Source organism: Anastrepha ludens, chromosome 2, assembly GCF_028408465.1.
Source record: "Anastrepha ludens isolate Willacy chromosome 2, idAnaLude1.1, whole genome shotgun sequence".
Classification (NCBI taxonomy): Eukaryota; Metazoa; Arthropoda; class Insecta; order Diptera; family Tephritidae; genus Anastrepha; species Anastrepha ludens.
The window spans coordinates 139,796,263-139,817,972 of record NC_071498.1 but is presented as its reverse complement, the minus strand read 5'-3'; the positions used below and the strand labels follow the sequence as shown (position 1 = coordinate 139,817,972).

Genomic DNA, 21,710 nt, shown 5'->3' with positions numbered 1-21,710 from the left:
TTTCAGAATTTGTGTACCTACTACATTTGACCAGTCGGCAGAGAACGCATTCATAGATTTGCGTAAACGAATGTAGTACCTGTTTCTAACTTAGTTCAAACCCGCTTTTTCCCCATTCAGGGATATGTAGTAATTATTAAAACCAAATGAAATTGTAGCGACGACGATATCTTAGGGATAAAATTTTTTAATATGTATTTTATAAAAATACCCTCTTTTTTGGTTATTTTAATTGTGAAATCATGGAAAAACAAATTGAAAAACTCTTCTAGTATGAAATCACAAGCGAAAGTATCGTGATTGAATATTTTTAAGCAATGGAAGCATTCAAATTATTAGTTGATTTCCCTTTTTAGAGCTAATTATATGGAATTGCTATAAGATTAGAAATATAATATAACAACGACAAAGTACAGCTTTTCCCCTAAACGAGAACAAAAATGAATGATTTGCTAAGCACTTATTTAATTCTAAATACTTATTTAATACTAAAACCAAATACATACAAACTACAGGTTGTTCTAAGTTACCAAACAAGGTTGTGGCGAAGAGGTGTTCCCTGAATATTAATGTGAGATCTAAAACTGACCCAAAGATTGTCAAAGGGTATGAATAACTTATAGAATATTACATAAAGTAGAATGCGACACTACTACTCTTACCACCTGTTTTAGAATATGCTAAATGGTATGAATAAAAAAAGCTAAACTACAATCAATATATAGCAAACAAAACAGTGAACGTGTTTAAATACCTATTATGAATTTCTTTGAATTTTTGTAACGAAAGGTACACTTAGAAAATATTGGTAGACAAATTGTTTCTATATTATATGGTATGAGTAAGCTATATTCTATTCCTATTGAATTATTTAAAATATTGGTATTTTGGTGGCATCAACAGTATGTAGGTAATCAATATTCAAAGCCGTTCGTATCTATGTGCATAAGAAGTTACTATTTCTTTTCAGACCAATTCGCGAGGAAATCCATCCGTAATAATGCATAAAGTAGGTCACTACATCCTATTGTACTATATTCGTTCTATCCTATCTATTAATTTAGAGCTTTTTATTTGCACCTTAAACACGTTAACCAATGTGACTTTAATTCATTTCTAAGTTTTTAAATAAATATCAATTGAAAATATGCATATTTTATTTGGGTTTGCTCAACTTATCTCATATTTAGAATTATTTATTACATTTGACACCACCAAAGTATTTAATATGAAAAACAAATTTCAGCTCAATAAACTAAATATTTGTGGGAATAACATTACTGAATAATAAACATGTGAGTATTTGATATTCTGAATTCATGTTCAATTCTAATTAAATTGCAGACAAAGCAGATTTTTCGTTTATGCTTACTTCACGAAATATGCAAGTACATGCAAAACGCATGTTCATTTAAAGATATGTATTATGTATGTATGCGCAGTAACTTTTTTAACTTTATAATCAGAAAGTGCTTTTAAACTCTTTTCCCCACTCATTTTAACCCATACTCTGTTAAACAGACATTCCATGAACAACCTTTATTTTTAAATTTACATAAATCCCATGCTCATGATAGCCTTTTCATAAGTTCAACTACATACAGCTAAGGTTATGGGCATATGTTGAAGAAAATTATGAGAAAAGAAGAAAATAATTGTGTCTGTTGGTACAATTATTAAAAGCATACGCGTACATTACAAAAACGGAGCGAATCGCAAAATGCGAGATGACAAGCCAACAATTCGAACAAACACACAATAGCAACAACGAAATGGAAAATCAATCAGATAAAGCCACTGGACTATCAAATACATTTCGTTTTCGTTCAGTCGTGTATTTTATATACCAGACAAGTTCAGGTCAGTTTTGTTGGTCACGTTTAGTCATATGAATGCTATTTTGTAGCAGCAATAGCAAAAATTGCAATTCCGCGTCAAAATGTGTCAACAATGTTCGCCGCCATACTTCCACTAGTTATTCACTCGCGCCATCAGAACTCGTCAAAATATTCAACTATATATTTTTTTTTGCATTTTTTTTACTTCACTTTATTACTCGTTACTTTCTTTCCCTGCGCGGCGTGCAAGTGTGAAGAGTTTTACTGCAAAGCCTTTTGCCAACGGCTTGCCAGCTAGATATGAGTTGCGATAAACTATTAATGCTCTTAACGTGGTAAAGTGCTAACTTAATTTACTGCAACTTAATAGATCGTTAGATCGTATGATTTTACATGAAAAACCATCCACCAACTCGAAACAAAAAATCACTTAATATCAATACATTTTCTATATATTTCCCGACAACTAGTTAAGAGAGCCGTTTCGGTTTAAGAACAACGCTTACCACATTTAGGTTTCACTATTTTAATGGGGCAACATTCACGAAACGATTTGTTGAATGGCCACTATGTATGTACTTATTGACCGACTTAAATATGTTCTGCAACTGTGGCCAAGTCTAAAAACGAAACCAAAAAAGAATGCGCGACAACTTGCAGTCTCAATTTTTATCAACAGACACGTCAACAAACTTTTAGATTATAATAAATTAGCAAACTTTTTTCAGTTGCAGTTTTAAGGTTCAGCCTTTTTTAGTTTTTACGGCCGCGGCGGCAGACCGTGGATTTTGTGTTGCTACTCGCTCACTTGCGGAAGGCTTGCGTTTTTCTGCGTTTGGTTAGCCCTTTTCGCTGGTACAGAACTGAAATTTTTTCTCGAATAAATCGAGCAAACACAACTTTTCAACGACTATTTTTCATACACAAACACTTGCGTGGGTGGCCCACCAACAAATTCCACTTATTTTCGTTATTATTGATGCTTTTATTTAAAAATTTTCGCAAATCTTTAAGAGCAACGCGTTCCCTGACGAATCACTATATTTTACACTCGTAGCTTTCAAAATGGCGGAAAATGGTGGAGAACACGGCGATTCTTTTGCTGTCTCTTCTTCTTCTTCCCTAATATTTTAGTACATAAATGACGCGATATTGCATTTTGCAAAAGCCTTTCCAACGAACGAGTGAAAACTGTATCGCCGCACTGACAGTTAACTCGTTATATTTGCCGATTTTCAGTTTTCACCAGCTCGTTGGGTATTGTCGAATTTAGTTTTCATGAAAAATATACTTATTCCAAAGTAGTCGCAAGAACGCTTGAAAATGTACACGAACCTTTGGTTTTTTCCAGCAAATCACAAGATATTCAATTTATTTTCCTGCAAAAAAATATTCAAAAGCGCAGCGGATATCACGATCTGCAAGCATTAATAATCAACGAATCGTAACAAACTGAGAATTATTTTAGTACACGTTGCCATGCGGCATTTTCAACCTTCAGAGTCGCATCAGGGGTACGTTCAAACAATATTCGCAATGAAACTTTGATACTAAAACACTTATTCAAAAATGATCGGAGAGAAAATAGCCCAGATGGAAGTGACGTAAATCTAAATATGGAGTGAGATAGAACCAAGATGTATTAAATAAGTTGTGGTTGAAAACTCAGTGCGACTTTCTTTTAAGGTACTATATTCCTAAATTACGTTACCTTTGAGAAAATGTTTAAAGTATGCCATGAAGGTCCTAGTAGCCGGTGTGCTAATTAAGTTAGGGTTATCTGTGCTACAAATAATAATAAGGTAACTATAATGACAACAACCATAAACAAACGAATTAAAATGGGTGAACATTTTTTTCAATTAGATTTTATACTATGTTTCTAACGTTCAATCACACTTTGTTAAATTCAATTTGGATAGAAATAGAAGAGTATGAAACCCCCATGAAGGGAAATAGCAAAGGTTTTAAAAAAATTGAAAAAAGAAAAAAGTTTGTGCAAGCAAAAAAATTTAAATATAAACTTAAAATTAGGCCAACTCAAAAAATTCACGGAGAATGAAGAAGAGGTCAACCTAATCGAATTATCATGATTTTCAACTTGTCAAGGTTGCAGTTTATTGCGATTCCACTGTACCTTTTTTATGTGAACGTTTCTTACGTTCAACGAATCGTAACAAACTAATTGAACCAACTATGGCCATATTATTCGAAGTACATATTAGCTTAGACCACCTTTTATATATATTTGTAGTAAAATATTTATATATATATTTGTAATAGTTCAAGTAGTTTCGGAGATACACACGATTCTAAAATGCTTGCAATAAACTTTTAACACTCCATAACTCTTCTATTATTTATTTCTCAATAAAGTTTTAATACTGTTGCAATCAGCATAAGAACCTTTTTTTTAGTGGAACGATGAAAATTATTTACAATACTTATCTCATTATTTAAAATAATTGGATTTCTCTCTTGCCTTATATTGCTTCCTAACAAAACCATCTAAGCACAATTGCTCATCAGGCAAAATTTTGAGTGGCAGCACCAGCTTTGTAAATCAGCCGTTTTTCTATTGTGATCTATCGATTGCATTCATTGCAATTGCCTGTCCATTTTATCACAAACGCGAAGCAGGTGTTGTTTAATTTTCTTTGTGTATTCATTCTAGCTTCAATTTCTTTGTAATTGATATACCAAGTGACTATAAATCCTCAGCAAATAAAAAGTTAGAAAAGAACCACAGTGAAAAAATTGTAAATATTCAAAGGAAAAAAGAAAAATTAACTGGTGAAAATGTCTGCTGTCAGAAAAGCAACTCATTCCGGAAGTTGGTACACCAACTTAGGTAAACATTGTGTTCAGCAATTTTAATGGAGTTAACATTATATTCTCACCAGAAGCAGAAGTTTTAAAGATAAATGTATCCACAATGCATGGTAGATGCCTCAGCATTGTCATATTTGTTTTTAGAGAAAATTAGAAACTTTTCGTTTTTAGAGCAGTGGCAGTTTTGCTATTAAGTTCCTCCCTCGGATGATGATTTGGAATCGAAAATAATCTTTTATTTACCAAGTATTTATAATATGCATATTTCCGTTCAATTGCAATGTCATAACGGCATTGAAAACTTGAAGAAGTATGAAGACCTAAGAAGTATATATTCCAATTACTTACAAAACAATAACATTATGCAAGGGTAAAATTATTTATGCATAAAAACAGAACATTTATGGTCAAAAACATTTGAAATAAAATATATTTCATATAAAAACAAGGATTATAAATTAGGAATTTTGATTATGTTCTTTCAGCTTTTGGTCATGGATGGCTTGTTTTGAATGCAGTATGTTATGAATTTCATCGATGCGTCCAAATGAGGCTTCAGCAGCGCTGGAGAGACGTTTTGTCATCTCCTCAACAGAATTACGTTGTCTTTTTAACTGCTCGAGACCATGCTGTAGTTGGGTGCAAGTTTGAAAGAATTCACTCAGCTCTGGTATGTTACCGAACTCGCCAGGATGCTGTTGAAATTTGACACCCATTTCGGCAGTCAACCTGTCCATAGTGTTGTCCTTGACGTGTTTTTGCAAGATATTTTTAATTTCCGATTCTAATTTGGAAGTTTGGTCCTTTTTACCAAGGTTCATATCTTTGATGCGACTTTTGAGTGAACTGAAATTTATGCTTTGGAATCTTTCGCCCATTTTCTGAAACAGTTCGTAACTTTGTTGAAGATCGCAGCGCATTTTCTGAAGATCAGTGTCAATAGCTGCACTCTGAGATTCATCTCCACGTAGATGCAGTATTTTGGTTGAGAGTAGTGTCGAAACATTTTCTTTAGAGTTAGGCATCTCGTTGAGTTCACCACTCTCTGAAGAACCATTTAATTCACTGGGATTCTTTGTTGACTGCGGAGGCTGTTTATTCGCTTGTTCCTCATTGACCAAATTACTACAGCTTGCTGTCTCTGATATTTTTGACTCAGCGCTGTAATTGAATTATATTTGTATAAGCATATGTCATTATTTAATTCCCTGTCTTATTTATTGATTCCTCACCCATTTTCTTTGATAATCGAGTTCAGCTCTTTTCTTATGAGATCGTAAAGAGCATTTGCTGAATAATCGCCGTCAGCCATATCTCTGTAGAAATCAGCAGTTATTTTTTTTACTTTTATTTGTTAATAAATTATTTTTTAACTTTTATTTTAATAAATTTGACAATAAAATTTGTCAAAAGCCAAATAATGTAATGAAGTTAAAAAATGTATTGTTAGGCACAGTACACAATTTCGCTGGTTGCTAGGGCTTCGCTGGCCGAAGCAATTAAAACATTGGTGTAATCAACCAAGTATAAATGGCCTGTCTGTAAATGTTTATAGGTCCAGAGTTGTCACGCCAATTGGATAGATGGCTGGGCGCTGCGGAGCTTTCGCATGGACCTGCACGTGCAATTATTGCGCCGTAAGTTCTTGAAATACTCATCATTTGAAGTAATTATTAATTATAATTTCCAGACATGCCGGCTATACCTACAGTGGAGCTTGTGGTGCTTTCGCCTATCGACAAGTTAGTCCCGCCGTTGTGTAAGTATGAAAATATATTACACTAATTTAATGCGTACTGAAATACATGACGCATTTCCTTTTCGTCTGATTTAGCAAACGAATTTTCATATTGGGCCCATCACATCATGTACGGCTGCGTGGCTGTGCTTTGTCCACTGCGAAGAAATACAAAACCCCTCTATATGATCTCAAGATTGATACTCAAAGTAAGTAAAACCTCTTTAGTAAAGATATCACTAATATCAATCAACATAATCATTAACGAATTGCTTTTATAGTCAACACTGAATTACAAAATACCGGAAACTTCTCTTGGATGGATATGAAAATAGACGAAGATGAGCATAGTATCGAAATGCATTTGCCATATATAGCAAAAGTAATGGAAGAGTAAGTATGGTATTGGTACATAAGATTTACAATCAGGCATAGGATTCAGCGGGCCTCAGCGGCAGAACGCCAATCTTTTCCCTCAAATGATTTTCCAAGAACTGGTGTTAGCTTAGGGAGAGTGTGGGAACAACCGATACGGGACAGAGTCGTCTAGCGTGCTTTATTTCAGGTGAGGGATTAGCCCTTGATAGTAGAAAATCAAGAAAATATGTATTCCTTGAACCTATTAGCTGGTAAGGTTTATTAGCCCACTCTAGTGCGGTGCCTCTAATCAACTTTTGGAGGAATCCTGCACGTAGATGTAGGGCGTGATGCGGCGGCTGTGGGTTCAGCCTTTTGAGAGATGCAGCAATCTGATCGGAAAATGAAATGGTACACAAGAACGCAACTTGCTGCATACTCACAGGCGGGAATGAATTTAAGCAAATGTCGCTTGAACAGACAGATTTCTCAATAATAAAAACGGTTTAAACTCATATATACAATTTATATTCTTGTATAAATTTTTAATGTAGTGGAAGCTAGAGCACTTTGAGAGTGATTGATGAGATATGGCGACATCACTTATATACGTATATATTACAGTGACTCACAGCTTATTTGATGCAGCAAAAAAAAAAAAATATTAAAATATCAAATATATTTTATGGTATTTCCATTAAATAACATGTTTTATTTAATAACAAAAAATGTTTCTTCATAAGAAAGGTATGGCAAATTAAAATAATTCAGTTACAGTTTTGAAGTCACAGCTTAAATAATGCACTAAATTAAAATTATTCAAAAAACACAAACACATTAATATTTCGATTTCATGATTACTGCCTTTTGATTCAGAACAACCTTTAATGGGGTATTAATAGATTCTACAAGTTTTGCTGTATAATCGGAACTAATTTTGTCCCATTCTTCCTTTAGTGCCCGTTTCAGATCAGAAGCATTAGAAATATTGTGGTTTCTTATTGTATTTTCCAGCACTGACTACAAATTCTCAATACCGTTGAGATCTGGACTATGTGCAGGTATCTGTACTAAATGTGGGATAGAGCCAAGTTTTTTGCAATACCAGACGTATGCTTGGGATCGTTGTCTTGGTAGAACCTAAACGAATCCCTAATGCCCAAATTATCTTTTAGCAGATCCAGACTTATTTCTTTATTCATATTTCCTTCGATAAATGTTAAATTTCCGATGCCTTAATAGGGCATGCAACCCCATACCATCACACTGCCCCCGCCGTGTTTAACTGTAGAACGGAAATATCTACATGGTTGAAGCGCGGTGTTTGGTTTTCTCCAAACGCAGGACTTCCCATCAGACATGAAAAGGTTAAAATTGCTTTCATTCGCAAAAACAATGGACTTTCAGAACGAAATGTCTTTGTTCAAATGTTGTCTGCAAAACTCTATTCTATGTTTTCTGTTACGAGCATTAATCAACGGTTTATTTCGGGCAGTCCTTCCATAAAAATTTTCTTCGCGTAGAACTCTACGAACTGTGTTCCGGGTTACAGATCTTGCCTAAGTATTTTTCGGCTTCGTTCGTTAATTTCGGAGCGCTTAAATCGGGGTTTTCTTTAACTTTGCGAACAATTCACCTCTTATCTGCATCATTAAATATTTTATTTCGCGCAGATCTGACCTTTCTATAATGTGCTGGACAGTTGATAACAGTTTATAACGACGAATAGCGTCTTCCCTTTTTTCAAATGAGGTCCGTTTTCCCATTTAAAAAAAATTTAATTTTTTGAGAATGACTTAAGACGCTAAACTAGACAGAAAAAAATACATTTCACCGTTATTTCATTCTCAGAGAAAATATAAAATACACTGCATCGTTTAAGCTGTGAGCATACATATTTTGATGAGAAAACTGTTTGTTTCTATATATTTTTTAGCAAGCTTTGTTGTTGTTATTGTTCTTTCTGCAGTGGTAAACAACACATACATATGTTATTACAAGTCGTATAAATTTTTTTTTATTAAATTTAATAAACATCGAGTCATTTTCTTTTTTTCTAAAAAAGTATTACCTGCATAAAATAAGCTTAGAATCACTGTATTTTTTGAGTGTTTGACCGAGCTCTTCCTAAAGTTTTTGTTGTGCGTCTTGATATTGTTCCACAAATGTAGGGACCTACAGATTTACGCTGCTTCCGAACGACAGTTGGTCTTTTATTAGGAGCCTTTTCACTGCAGAAATACACTCGGAGGTTTGCCATTGTCTAGTCAAGGGCTATTATAAAAAACCTTTATAAACCTGGTATTCGGCTCTGCCCCTTACCGAATGGTAGTCATACATAATCCGATTTTATTCCACAATAAAAAAGCGCCGAAATGGCATTGCGGATAAAAGACTTGGCTCAATGGCCTTGGAATCATAAAAGCAAGCCAACATTGCCTCCTCTAAACAAGAATTTGAAAACAAGAGTCACATGTCACAAAATACGTTTTTTATTTTACTCTTTCGTCTCCTTGTTGATGCCCCTCGAAAACTGAATTCTAAGCTAAATTTAGTGGTCGGTCAATTTATTTAATTTATATGTAGCGCGCCGGTCAACAAGCAACTTTTTCATTATTTCAGAAGATAATCTTCAGCTCAGATACTATCAATAAAAACTCAAATAGGCACATTTTAATCAGGCGTTTTATCACTCTGGTAGATAGATTTGTATGTTCCTACAAATATTAGAACATCTAATGTGCGTATGGTCTCTGTGCAATCCATGATATCCATGAAATTTCAATATCAATTATAAAAAGTGTTGTATACATATTCATATATACATACATATGTACTATATATAAATAATTTCTTTCACAAATTTATCTTAAAATTTTTCTCAAAATTTTTAGTTTCAAAGATCAGTTCACGATCGTGCCAATTTTAGTCGGTTCTCTAAATCCCGAACAGGAAGCCTTGTATGGCGACCTTTTAGCGAACTATTTTACGGACCCGCAAAACCTATTTGTGATATCATCGGACTTTTGCCATTGGGGACATCGTTTCAATTATACGTATTACGATCGTTCTTGCGGTCAAATTCACTCTTCTATTGAAAAGCTTGACAAGGATGTAAGTATTCAATGATATTGTTTGTCATGAAGTATTTGTTTTTAACCAATTTAATTCTCACAGGCCATGGCGATCATTGAGACACTAAATCCCAATGATTTTACAGAATATCTACGAAAGTACAATAATACCATTTGTGGGCGTCATCCGATCGGTGTGATGCTCAATGCTGTAAAGGTGTTGCAAAATCAAGGTTATAGTAATATGAGCTTTAAATTTCTCAAGTACGCGCAAAGCAGCCAGTGCAAGGACATGGATGATTCGAGTGTTAGCTATGCATCCGGTTCACTGGTGTTTGAATCTTAGGTTGTTTGCGAAGGAAATCAAAATCATAAATCAAATTGTGCAAATACGTACCCAAGACTATTTCTGCTTGGAATAATTTCATTTAGTTATTTTTATTTTAATAAAGAAAATATGTAATGTAAATTTGCATTACAAAAAAAAAAATTAAATAAAGTTAAAAAAAAAAAATTGCGTAGGACATTTCTATATGTGGACAAAAAAGTAGACAACACATTTGTTTAACCTATAGATTAACAACATTAACTGTTTTCAAATTGTGGCGTGCACACCTAACGCGATCTACCGCGGCGATTGACACAGCGTAATTTGGTCTACGGTTGAAGGGAACTTTAAAAAGTTGATTGTAACGAAATGGTCCATATCGTGGGAGAATTTATTTGTTGCATAAAAATCATCCAATTTTAGATTTATTTAAATAAGAAGGAGGGTTTTCCATAATATCGTATTTACATTCTTTTCTTAATCTTCCGCCAAAGCAAGTAATAACAACATTTCCTCTTCGTCACAAACGTTACACATATTTTAAAAGCAACATTTTCGGGCAATTTCACAAATTCGAATGAAAAGCTTTAATCGTAACTCTATCGTTAATGCGTTGGTGCGCATGCCCAATTATCGTTATCACTATTGTGCCCCCTACTCATTACAGTACCTCTTCCAGAGCCAGTTCCCTTATTAAACTCAGGATAGAGATGGGTTCCATTGAGCGTATGTGCCTTTCTTCTGGCTGCAGTTCGCCGAGATGTTTCAATCGTCTCCGCGCTATAGCGCTGCATTCCAGGAGAAAAATTTGGGGTCTGCTGGGATTGGTCGCAGAAACGACAAGAGTGAGTAGACCAAATTCCGATCATGTGCAGATGACTACGCAGTCTGCAGTGGCTTGTCTGAATGCCCGTGAGCATTCTCAATTTATCTTTGGGGAGCGCTATTAGTTTTTTAAACCTCCTTTCGTTGTTTTAAAAATAGTCAATTAATATATCTGCCGGGGTAGCATCACTCGATAAAGTTAAAAAATGCAGGGTGTACAGAATATAGATGTGGCGTTTAGAAAGCAAGTAATTTCTCTTGTATTCTATCATTCCTGATATTCAACTAACCTCACTCTTCGCATTTTGTTTTCATTTCATTAACCTCTCTCTGCCAAATCTCCTGTGACGTAACAACCACAGTTCTTCTTACAATTTATTGTGGTATGGCCAAACCTTGTAATCTTGTTTTAGAATTTTAAGGACCAAAATACATTGGACTCATGGTTATTGCTCTACTGCTACATATGTTGAACGTGTCTTCAGTCGGATGTTTTTTTCTTTTGCTTTAAATTATTCGATAACGGGCCTACGTAAAAAATATATCCGCGACTATTGGTTCGCATGACATGAGTTTAACAATTCGCATGCTTAGCCCATCGCAACGGGAGAGCAAATGTAGAGTAGAGTATAGGAAGCACGAATTGGAACAAAATTAATTTTTTAATTTTGTACTATTATTTAAATCATCATCATCATAGCAACGTTTTGGGCATTTCCGTTTCGCGAGAGAGTAAAAAGATATAACCCCCTACGTAAAAGGAGAGAGAGAGCTATACCTTATAATGGGTTATTCAATAGGTGCGCTTCAACTTTTTTCCGATAGGGAGGGCGAACGACGCAATATTTTTTATTTTTCGCTTGTCATTTGTAAACTTCATTAGTATACATTTCATCATGGAACGCTACACACTTGAGCAACGATTGCAAATCGTGCAAATTTTTTATGAAAATAATCGTTCTGTTGCTGCTACTTTAAGGGCATTACGGCCATTTTACGGTCTATTTAACCCGCCGTCCCGTTTTGGGGTTATGTGAAGTCATTGGTCTACAGTAACAAGCCGGCGACGATTTGTGAGCTCAGAGCCAATATTGAACGCGAAATTGCTGGAATTTCGGCCGATTTATGCAAAAGAGTGGTCGAAAATTGGGTTCAACGATTGGACTTCGTAAAACATGCACGCGGTGGTCATGCAAAAGAAATCGAATTTCATACTTAAATGTATATGTTCAAACTCGATAATAAAAAAAATTAGTTAAAAAAGTCAAACCGTTTGTGTTTTATTCAAAAAAGTTCAAAAGTTGAAGCGCTCTTACTGAAAAACCCTATATATATCTTAGATACACTTTAGGCTATTTTTCCCGAGTTTTTCCTTGTGGTTGCTAATTTCTAGTGCCTACTTTTTGGCGCTTCTTGGTGCAAACTTGTAGGAAATATATTTTTGGTGTCTACTTTTTGGCGTTATATTTCCTTGGTGCCTTTGTTTGGGGCGTTTTTTGGTCCCAATTTTTTTGGAGTTTTGTTTTGGTGCCTACTTTTTGGCCCTGGCGTCGGATTTATTGGTATTGCTTTGCGGTAATTTGTGCCGTTACTGCGGTCCTGGAATCGCTGCGTTTGTGCGGTTGATAAACGCTCGGAGTAGTGCGCGTTGTTGCCACGGTTTGTGTCTGGCGTTTACCTACACCGCTCGACCCTTCTCCGTTTTTTATAAATTTTGTCTATTTGCATTCTCTGCAAATGTTGTGAATTTATTTAGATATATATTCTTTCTCTCTCTCATTCTCTCTCGGGTTTTCCCTCTTTCTTTGGCTGCCTTGAAAGTTTCACTTCTGTTATGTGTACTACGCTACACGCACATTTTATCTCAAAACTATGTTTTTTGAACTGGTGATCACTGTAACTTAAAAACCGCTTGGTAGATTTCAATAAAATGTATACTGTTTTCGAAAGACATAAAAAAGTCGTGCGTAATCGAGGGATTTTTTTTTTCTCGAAAATCTGAAAATTATTTCTTCAGGCAGCCATATTATTAATTTTGAAAAGGCAAAATATTATTTATTAATAAAACTAATTTCTCTTGTCCTATTGATTTAAATGAATCTCCAAGGACTTGTGATGATTACCGCAGGTGACTTCTGGTGAAACGGGCTCCACACAAACAGCGATAGCTTTTACAATTATTAATATTCAGTTGCCACGACAGTCGGTTCTACGTTACCGAAACGACCCGGATTTATATCCGGCCAAGGACTGTCACTCCAGCAGCATTCCCCGTATGTAAGTATGGGGAAATTATTAATTTTTTTTTTTTTGGCATTTTGCTTAAGTCAAGTCTATGTTTTTATTTTTCTAAAATAAAGCAATTGAGTAGTAAAAAAAAATTATTGAAAATCATAAATTTTTCGGGCCTCTGACTACCGATAACCCCTTAACAGAATTTAAATGCAAATCGAACTCACCTCTTGTCGATTATTGCATACCAAATGTGTGTAAATAAATCACTTGGAGAATGTTTTATTCTACATCATTTTGTATTTATACATTTTTTACAATAGATAGATAGGCATAGGTACATTTCAGTTAGAAACTACATAAAATATTAAATTATTATTTTTTCCATCGTTTATTTTTTTTTTTTTTTTTAATTTACATCTAAGTTCACATCGATTTGGAAAGTTTAATTACTTATTTATTTCCGATTTTTTGAGTGTCTTACAGTTGGAATGTTGGAATGACAAATGCCGAAAACTAATTCACATATTCTATTGATGATTCGCTGTTTTCGATTGGCCTTTCAAGCGTAAATATTTGGGTTGCAAGATTTTAAGGACTTTCTAAACTCCACTTCAAACAAATTACACAAATTATATTGAGTATGTTAAAATCCGTTTTTTGTTTTTGTTTTTTGGGTTGAAAAATTTCTTGTATAGATACCACAGGACAGAGATATATGTATGCACAGACTCAGGGGAATGGATGGCGATATTATAGTATATCCACTTAACACTAAAAGTAGCAATCAATATTGTTTTTCATTTAAAATGTCTCTTATAACTACATGCTCGTATGTTCATTTTGATTCAACTTTATATACAAATTATCTACTTCAAAACGAACTTTCCAATATTTTAAGCCCAGTCCAACAAGGGTTTTGGCTGCCTATGAAAACCATCAATTACGAATGGAATTAACTTCAAGCAAAACGGAATCATTATTTGTGCGGAAATTTGTGTGTATATGCACATATACAAACACATAAATTCTATGATTCATATAAAAGTATTTCTAATGCAATCTTATTTCATCGACACTCACACTCACAAAAATGTTTGACGAAACGTAAGGGTTTACTTTAAAATTTGATTTGATGCTTTTCAAACATCTACAATACATACTACAATAAACATATATATATATATATAGTAAGTAAATCGATTACGATTTGTATAAAGTAGTTCTCAGCCCTCTTAATATATTATACCTTTTTATATATACAATGAAAGCAATCAAAGGAAATGCGTCAGACGTGGTCGTAGAAGCTTAAACGCTCCATACAGTGTCAAACTAATTAGGCCATATTTCAAGGTAAACTTGCAAATACGCGTACTTATGCTGGCCGGTGGAATTTCCATGATGGCTGGTATCTTCTGTGGATCCACAAGACCCCACATTTTCGCAATGCCATTAGCGTGGCCAATACCTTTGAAAAAAAAAAAAATAATAATAATAATAATAATGTTGTAAAATTAAATTTGGAGTACTAAATATAATCAAATGCTAGTACACAATACTTACCTACAACACCAACAACGCGTACAGGTCGCGGTACGCTGGAACCATCGACTGGGGTTTGAGGCAATGCAGCCAACTGCAGGGAATGGCATAGAAACAGATCACGTTCCTTCACAAAAACATCCGAAAAAGCTGGAAATTCACCGGCCATTTCCTGCATTAATTTTTCGAGCAAATCACGCTGCTTGCATTCTTCTACCTCCTCGATGCTTATGGTATCAGTAGAGGTTAGACGCCACACCAGCTTTATAGTCTGCCATAGCGAGAGCGCGCGCAATGCGCGATGTAGTGTGATGCGGATGGGCCGATCGCCCAGATGTAGCATGCAGCCAGGAAGTTTGTGAATTTCTTCGAACGCACGTCGGAACTCTCCACCTGGCGCCATGCCCAAGTCTTTGGCGATTTGTGCGCTCATCTGCAGCAGCAAAATGAAGAAGATGCCATTGATATAGCCGTGCGTCTGTATTATACTGCGTATCTGTTAAATAGCACGTAAATTAAGTTTTGCATTATAAAATAAATTTTTTTACATATGCACATCGCTGAGCAAGTTTTAATAAATTTAGTTATAATTTTGCGTTTTGTACATTGTTTAGAAGACGTCTTACCTTAGCAAAATTAAAATTTTTTGCCTCTTCCAACAGTGTCTTTTCGTCGAGTTTCAATATATGTACGCGAGATGGGCATAGTTCAACCATCACCACTTCTGGACGGACGTTGCGTATAACCTAAAAAATAATAGCATTTAAATGAATTTTTCGAGTGTATAGAATTTCTTCGCTTTATGGGGCGGTACTCACATAAGAAACATCATCTTGCGATTCCTCACTGAAGTGAGCTGTGCCCACTAAATATACTCTGCTACCGAATGGCGTATCTAGCACGGTTACCGTTGACGGCAAGTGTTTTTCGAACTCTTCTATTGTATCGTAAATTTGGATTTCACGCCTGGTACCACTTGGTTGTCCTTCTTGTATTTCCAGTTCGACACTTCCGTGCGGTTCGCTTTTGTCCCCACTACCAGCTTTTGATTCGGCTGCGACCGCTTCAGCTATCTCTACGTTCAGCTTTTGTTTACTGGAGTGTATCAAACATTCGGCCTTTTTGCGTCGCTTCTCTGCCGATGCAGCAAGAGCAGCATCTCCAGCTTTTAGCGGAGACGTTTTTTGCTTAACCCCTCCAATACCAACAGATTTGTCCGCTTTTTGTTGTTGAACGCTTTCATCATCCGATGATGATTCTATTAACAGTACGGAATTTTCAAGATCTTGCTCTTTAATTGAATTATCACTAATTTCTATAATTGACAAATTTGGATTATCCGTCTTAAATATTGTCTTATTTGCTAGTTGTGATTTTGGATCGACTTCGTCTTGTGAAGTATTTGTGTCAGTGCTCTCGGACTGTATCAGAAGCATACTGGCGCTGATGTTCGTATTCAAATCACGTGTGGCGGTGGAGCTGCACGAACCGGTGGTTGTGTTACTTCGATGTGAATCACTGCCGTTCAATGTTGTGTCGGTGGATATGTTAAGGTGTGAATTATTATTGGCACTTTCTGCAAATTAAGAAAGTAATTTTACAGTATAATGTATTGGACTGCGGTCACACACATGACACAGAGGTCGTTTAAAGATACGGTAAGTAGAAAAATAATATCGACATGGTTCCATCATTTTAATTTCAATACAGAACTATTTGAAAAAGACGGAATAACATTGATTTACTTTTAAAGCAAACGAGTACTGGTGTACAGTCGTCCAAAAAGCGAGCTAAAGCTTCTGAAACATTAGCAAAGCATTAGAAGCACAGTTATACTGGCCGCTGGAAATTCCGTGACGGCTGGTATTTTTAATTTTTTATTGAACATTCTGCCCAGGCCAATGTTAGAACAAATTCATTTTTAAAGGATTGAGAATTGCGCTAAATACCTTAAAATATTTCATTTAAAGTCATTTAGTTACCGTCAAAGGAAGTATATGCGGTGAGATTTTCTAAAGCACTGCCGTATATACTAGTGCTGTTCAAGCTTGTGTCGTTGAGTTGTCCAAATGACGAGATGTTGCCTTTGCTTCTAGCTGTGGTGGGTGGTGATTGGGAGTCTGTCCGAGACATGTCACGATTAGAAGCCGATGATAGGTTCATGTTTTGGAAGAGTTGGTTACGTAAACAAATTCGATTTTCGGCGGATACCTGTATATATTCCTTAAGTTTTTATTTTATTATTTAGCTGCCGCAGCAATCTCTCAGCTAATTTATAGCTCTTGTAACTGTAAGGAAATATAAAGTAAAATGTGAATAATTTTGCGAAGACACCAATAAATTTTGGATAAAATTTTTTGTATTTTTGGTTTTGCACAGTTCTGCAATGTGCGAAAAAATGCATTGATTATATTTTTACCGTTTTTATCAAAATACATAAGTGTGTGTGCTATTGACACTAGCATTGACCATTTTGATTTTTAAACGATGAAAACTAATTCCCAACGCTTAAAATATATATGGTATTACAAAACAGATTACGAGGCATTGCAATATTGAAAATGCATTAACTGCAAACGCAGCTGCATCCAAACACCTTCACCCTCTCCTAAACCAAAACAGTTCACATGCAATATTATACTTACAAAAAATTGGTTATTTGGAATGTGCACTCGCACACAAACGTCTTCTCCTTTTGTTTTGTATACGCGATTAACAAAATAAAAATTATAATGCAAAAACTTTCAAAAAACCAAAAACTAATTGAAAATTTATTTTTTCGCTTTGTACTCAGTTCTGCTGCTCCTGACTTTTTCTCAATTTCTTTTTCCGACGTTTGTACTTTATAAACACGTACACAATTTTTTTGACATTTGTTTATTTGAGCCATGACTGCCATGAGACCAAATTTGTAATATAATTGTTAACTGTATTATTTGTTAAGTTTTCTCTTCTGCGTTGGTAGGCAATAAATTCAGGAACAAGTAAAGAATACGCACCGTTTCACAAGAAAAAAACCTAAAACAAAGTTTAATGCAAGGATGATAGAGAATAGTACTCAATTCACCTTGGGTTCATAGAAATATAATTTCATTGAAAATGTATTCCAATACCTTTCTTTCCTCTTTGATTTTGATTCCACTTTAGACAATAAGAACTATCATTGAACCAACTCCTTTTGTAACCCAACATCTACACCTTTTACTAAATGCGTTCTAATATCTATAAAATTTCAGTTTTGACTTTGCTCCGTCATTTCGTTTTGAAAATGACGTCAAGTAAATCGGTTCGTTGTAGCGCGGTAAAATGGAAATTGAGTTATCAAACCACAAAATGGAAGCTGATTTTACTTAACATCTCGACACTCATTCATTTCGTGTTCATTGAATAACAACTGTTTAATTTGATTGAAAGCGATGGCAATATTTTATTAGGCATCTTGGCATTAAATTTGTGTTTGTTTTCAATGGTTAATTTTAATAAAATTGACTATCGAGATAGTAAATTGAATGAGTTTGGCAGTTCATGTCATGAAATAGTAGGCGCCTTCTATTCGCCACATCTCTGCTCGCTATATCTATGCTCGATTATCTTGACGAAAATTTGCATGTGAAAGCAACAACAAAGTTATCGAGCAAGATTCGCCGCTAGCGAGTATGGTTATACCTTATTATACTGGTAAAACTCACTGCCGTACAAAAACATGTAAGGAAGCTCTATTCCCGCGTTGCCAATATATGTATCTTCATTTATTCGTTGTTTAAGCTATTCGCCACTTGCTAGCGCTGTTATTGGTGCCACAGCCATAAACAGCTGATATTTACATACATTTTTCATCATTTGTCCGATAACATTGTCCAGAGGTTGGTTCGATCAGTTGATTTATGCGGTTATGGAGCTTAAGGCCGTAGTTATGCTGGCAAATATTTGTTTGTTGTTTCGCCGTGTCGTAAGAGCCCTTGAATAAACAAGCAAAAGGAAGAGTAATTACTTGCGTGTAAAGAAGAAGAGTAGGCGTAAACAATGGAAACAACCAAACATAAGAGTTTATACACACACACACACACACACATACTTTCTTGCCACGGCGTCTTCCGCTTTATATTAATTTGTGCTTTCACAATTTATCACACGGCACTTCGTTTTTATTAGTTTGATTAGTTTAAATCTCACAACTACTACCAAGCAATTCATTCAGTTTTCACAAACATCTAATTTTTCCTTCTTCTGTTTGCTTTGTTCGTTTTTTTTTGTATTGCGAAGGGAGCTGACGTCAGACTTGTTTTTAATGGCACTACACTAGATACTCAATTCGCCTTGATGTTACACGATGTACATTATGTTATGCTATTTCGCTCTGAGAGAATTTGACCCAATCGCTGAGAGTGTGACGTCGCGTTTGGGTAATTTTTTCGAGTATTATTTGTGTAATTTTTTCTTCTACTTCAGGGCTTATAAAAGTTAGCAGCAGTATCACTGAATTTTTACAAATGTGTACTTTCTCCTCCTTTTGTTTTTTTGCATAATTATTACGACGTCACACGTCAAAATCGTGAAAACTAAACTAACGGTTTTGTGAAGGCGCCACCTTCGGTATTCAATTCGACTTGAGTGTCACCATTTAAATGAACTCGCTTTAGCTTAAATATTTAAAAAGTTTACAAATTCTACCGGTAAGGGAACAGACCTAACAACATTGTGCACGTGAAGTGTTTTCATTTGCAGACTATATTTTAAATGAAAGTGTCATAAAACAATTATTTGAAATGGAAACAAGCATTAAAGACAGTTTCCTAGAAGACAACAGGGATTACAAAGAAATCAAACCCAGTAAAGAAGTGACCACAATCGGCGGATTTCAAGAGATTGATGAAGTCGAGGATGAAGTTTGGTTGCTGCAGTGCCCTAAAGGATTTGATATTAAATCGGAATTGGAGGATCAGAGATTAAAGATCCCCGGGCGGACCAATTTCAATTCGTCTGAAGCTGTAGCAGTTGAATATGACTTGCCAGAATTACGTGCATTCGGCTATTGCAATCGTAAAGGTCGTTATTCGCTGCGTTTATTACCAGTAAAAGGAAACATTTTACTGCGTGGACGTCTGAAGGCTACTGAAGCAGTGACATTAGAAAATGCAGAAGCTTTATATCCACCGCAAGGGCGTGTACCTTTGCCCGATATGATCAAAGTTCGTCATCCTTTACATGGCCATCAATTTGATAAAAGCTTACGCGTAGACAGGGCAATAGCGGAACGACTTAAAAAGGCGGACGAAATATCAGCGAAAGTACTCTATGAAGCAATTATGAATCGGAAAAATGCGAAAAGTCGGAATCTTGGGTTATCCAAGCAGAAGCAAAAAACAAATACAGTAACGGCTGTCCAAAAAAGCAATGTTGTGTGTATTGATAGTACTGATGATGATGAGGCAGAATTCGATAGAGAGTCCAAAGAAAAGAAAAGTGAAAGGAAACGAAAGCCTTCCGATGGTTCCCTTATTCATCAAGAAAGCGAAATACAATCCACAAACGAAGAGAGTGTCAAGAAAAGGAAAAAACACAGTAAATCTGATTTGGGTGAAGAAATTTCAAAAGACTTACAGTGGCTTCAAAATTTGTAAATAAAATGAAGTATTTCTTCCAAAAATAAATATATTTTATTGTTTTTTTATATATTAATTTAACAAATATTTGTAATTGTTTTTTTTTTTTTTGACCTCGCTAAAACCAGAGCTAGTCGTGACAGAGCTTTATTTATTCATGCGACGTTATTGCGTCAATTAACTACCTAAGTGTTGTCAATGAGTGGGCTCACAATAACGGTCTAGTCCTCAACCGAAGTGAATCCGGGGTATTGTCATTCATAAAAAATATTTGAAATTAGACGTTTTGGGAAGAGTAACCGTAAATAACTCTCCGTGAACTCACGTGAAACAATTACATAGTTAACGCCGTAGGTAAAGTATATGGAATGCTTCTGTTATTTTGAAGTATTCAATATTTTATCTCAGTGAAAATTATTTTCTTCCTTATTCAAAGCTTATTTGATTTAAATTTGATCATGAAGTTGTGAATTATTCGTTAGCTGTAATTGTACCTAGAATAAAAAAAACTTGTATTATATAACAATATTGACAAATATATACAGTAATCTCCCCTCTAACACGGTGTATTGGTTCCGCGTTGTTGGAGTATTCTCGTAATTAATTTAGTTTTGTTCTCTTTTACTTGTCATGGCTGAGAAATAAATTTATTTATTTATTTAATATATGGAAAATAACAATAAATTATTATTTTACAATAAAAAAAAAAAAAAAAAAAAAAAAAAAAAGGAGCACTAGCTGCCAGGGCTTACGGCTCAATAATACATATTTTACTTAAAAATAAATAATTATTAAAATGAAATTATTCACACTTCCAAATATGAACACAATGCAAATTTAATTATGAGGTCTACAAATAATCAGAAATATGGGAAATACCAATTTAAACGAGCGACATAAAATCGTTCTGAAGACAGTCGGTTCTACGTAATCGGAACGAACCGGATTTATATCATGCCAAGGACTGTCACTTCAGCAGCATTCCTCGTATATGCATCCGGCAGCATATTTATGCTGGTACTATTACAACAACAGCGACATAAAATCGCGTTATGAAAATACCGTCTTATAGGTGGATCACTACATGCGGTATATACCTCGAAGATATTTCAATGAGGGGTAAGGTGCGGTGCACTGGACAGGGCTAGTTTACTGGGGCGGCAGCCGCTGGTCGGGAAAAACTCCGAGTCATTCCAGATTGGCTGCCATGAGAATGAATTGACCCGTTGGTATAAATTGATTATATTTATATAAAATTCACTCGTTTAGTATAAGCATATGTCCAGCATGTGAAGGCACCCCGCACGATATTAAACACCTTCTCACATGCCCATTAGTCTA

At 35.1% G+C, this 21,710-nt stretch overlaps 4 protein-coding genes across 10 annotated transcripts in view; 2 read left to right on the top strand and 2 right to left on the bottom strand.

The window, feature by feature from the left end:
* Positions 1 to 3,305, bottom strand: part of LOC128855435 (C-terminal-binding protein) — a 41,170-nt gene extending 37,865 nt beyond the window's left edge. For 3 of the 7 annotated variants that reach the window (XM_054090330.1, XM_054090332.1, XM_054090334.1), the window contains exon 1: positions 3,174 to 3,305. The gene's annotated coding sequence lies outside the window, so the exon portion shown is untranslated. Of the gene's footprint in view, positions 1 to 2,344; positions 2,961 to 3,173 lie in introns of all 7 variants that reach the window. The other 4 variants (XM_054090333.1, XM_054090336.1, XM_054090335.1 and 1 more) reach the window with 2 other exon arrangements.
* A 1,127-nt stretch (positions 3,306 to 4,432) lies between these two features.
* Positions 4,433 to 10,291, top strand: LOC128855433 (protein MEMO1). Its single transcript, XM_054090325.1, has 7 exons — positions 4,433 to 4,689; positions 6,226 to 6,307; positions 6,361 to 6,429; positions 6,505 to 6,617; positions 6,690 to 6,801; positions 9,660 to 9,879; positions 9,943 to 10,291. The coding sequence occupies exons 1-7, from the start codon at positions 4,638 to 4,640 to the stop codon at positions 10,183 to 10,185; spliced, it is 891 nt and encodes a 296-aa protein (XP_053946300.1). The 5' UTR covers positions 4,433 to 4,637; the 3' UTR covers positions 10,186 to 10,291.
* Positions 10,292 to 13,499: 3,208 nt separating this feature from the next.
* On the bottom strand, positions 13,500 to 17,612 carry LOC128855431 (uncharacterized). Its single transcript, XM_054090324.1, has 6 exons — positions 17,412 to 17,612; positions 16,749 to 17,054; positions 15,585 to 16,342; positions 15,393 to 15,512; positions 14,788 to 15,262; positions 13,500 to 14,692 (listed from the first exon to the last, which is right to left on the bottom strand). The coding sequence occupies exons 2-6, from the start codon at positions 16,927 to 16,929 to the stop codon at positions 14,499 to 14,501; spliced, it is 1,728 nt and encodes a 575-aa protein (XP_053946299.1). The 5' UTR covers positions 16,930 to 17,054; positions 17,412 to 17,612; the 3' UTR covers positions 13,500 to 14,498.
* A 1,820-nt stretch (positions 17,613 to 19,432) lies between these two features.
* Positions 19,433 to 20,456, top strand: LOC128859673 (uncharacterized). The gene has a single exon (XM_054096677.1). It carries the CDS (start codon positions 19,533 to 19,535, stop codon positions 20,385 to 20,387), a length of 855 nt encoding a protein of 284 aa, XP_053952652.1. The 5' UTR covers positions 19,433 to 19,532; the 3' UTR covers positions 20,388 to 20,456.
* Positions 20,457 to 21,710: the final 1,254 nt, after the last annotated feature.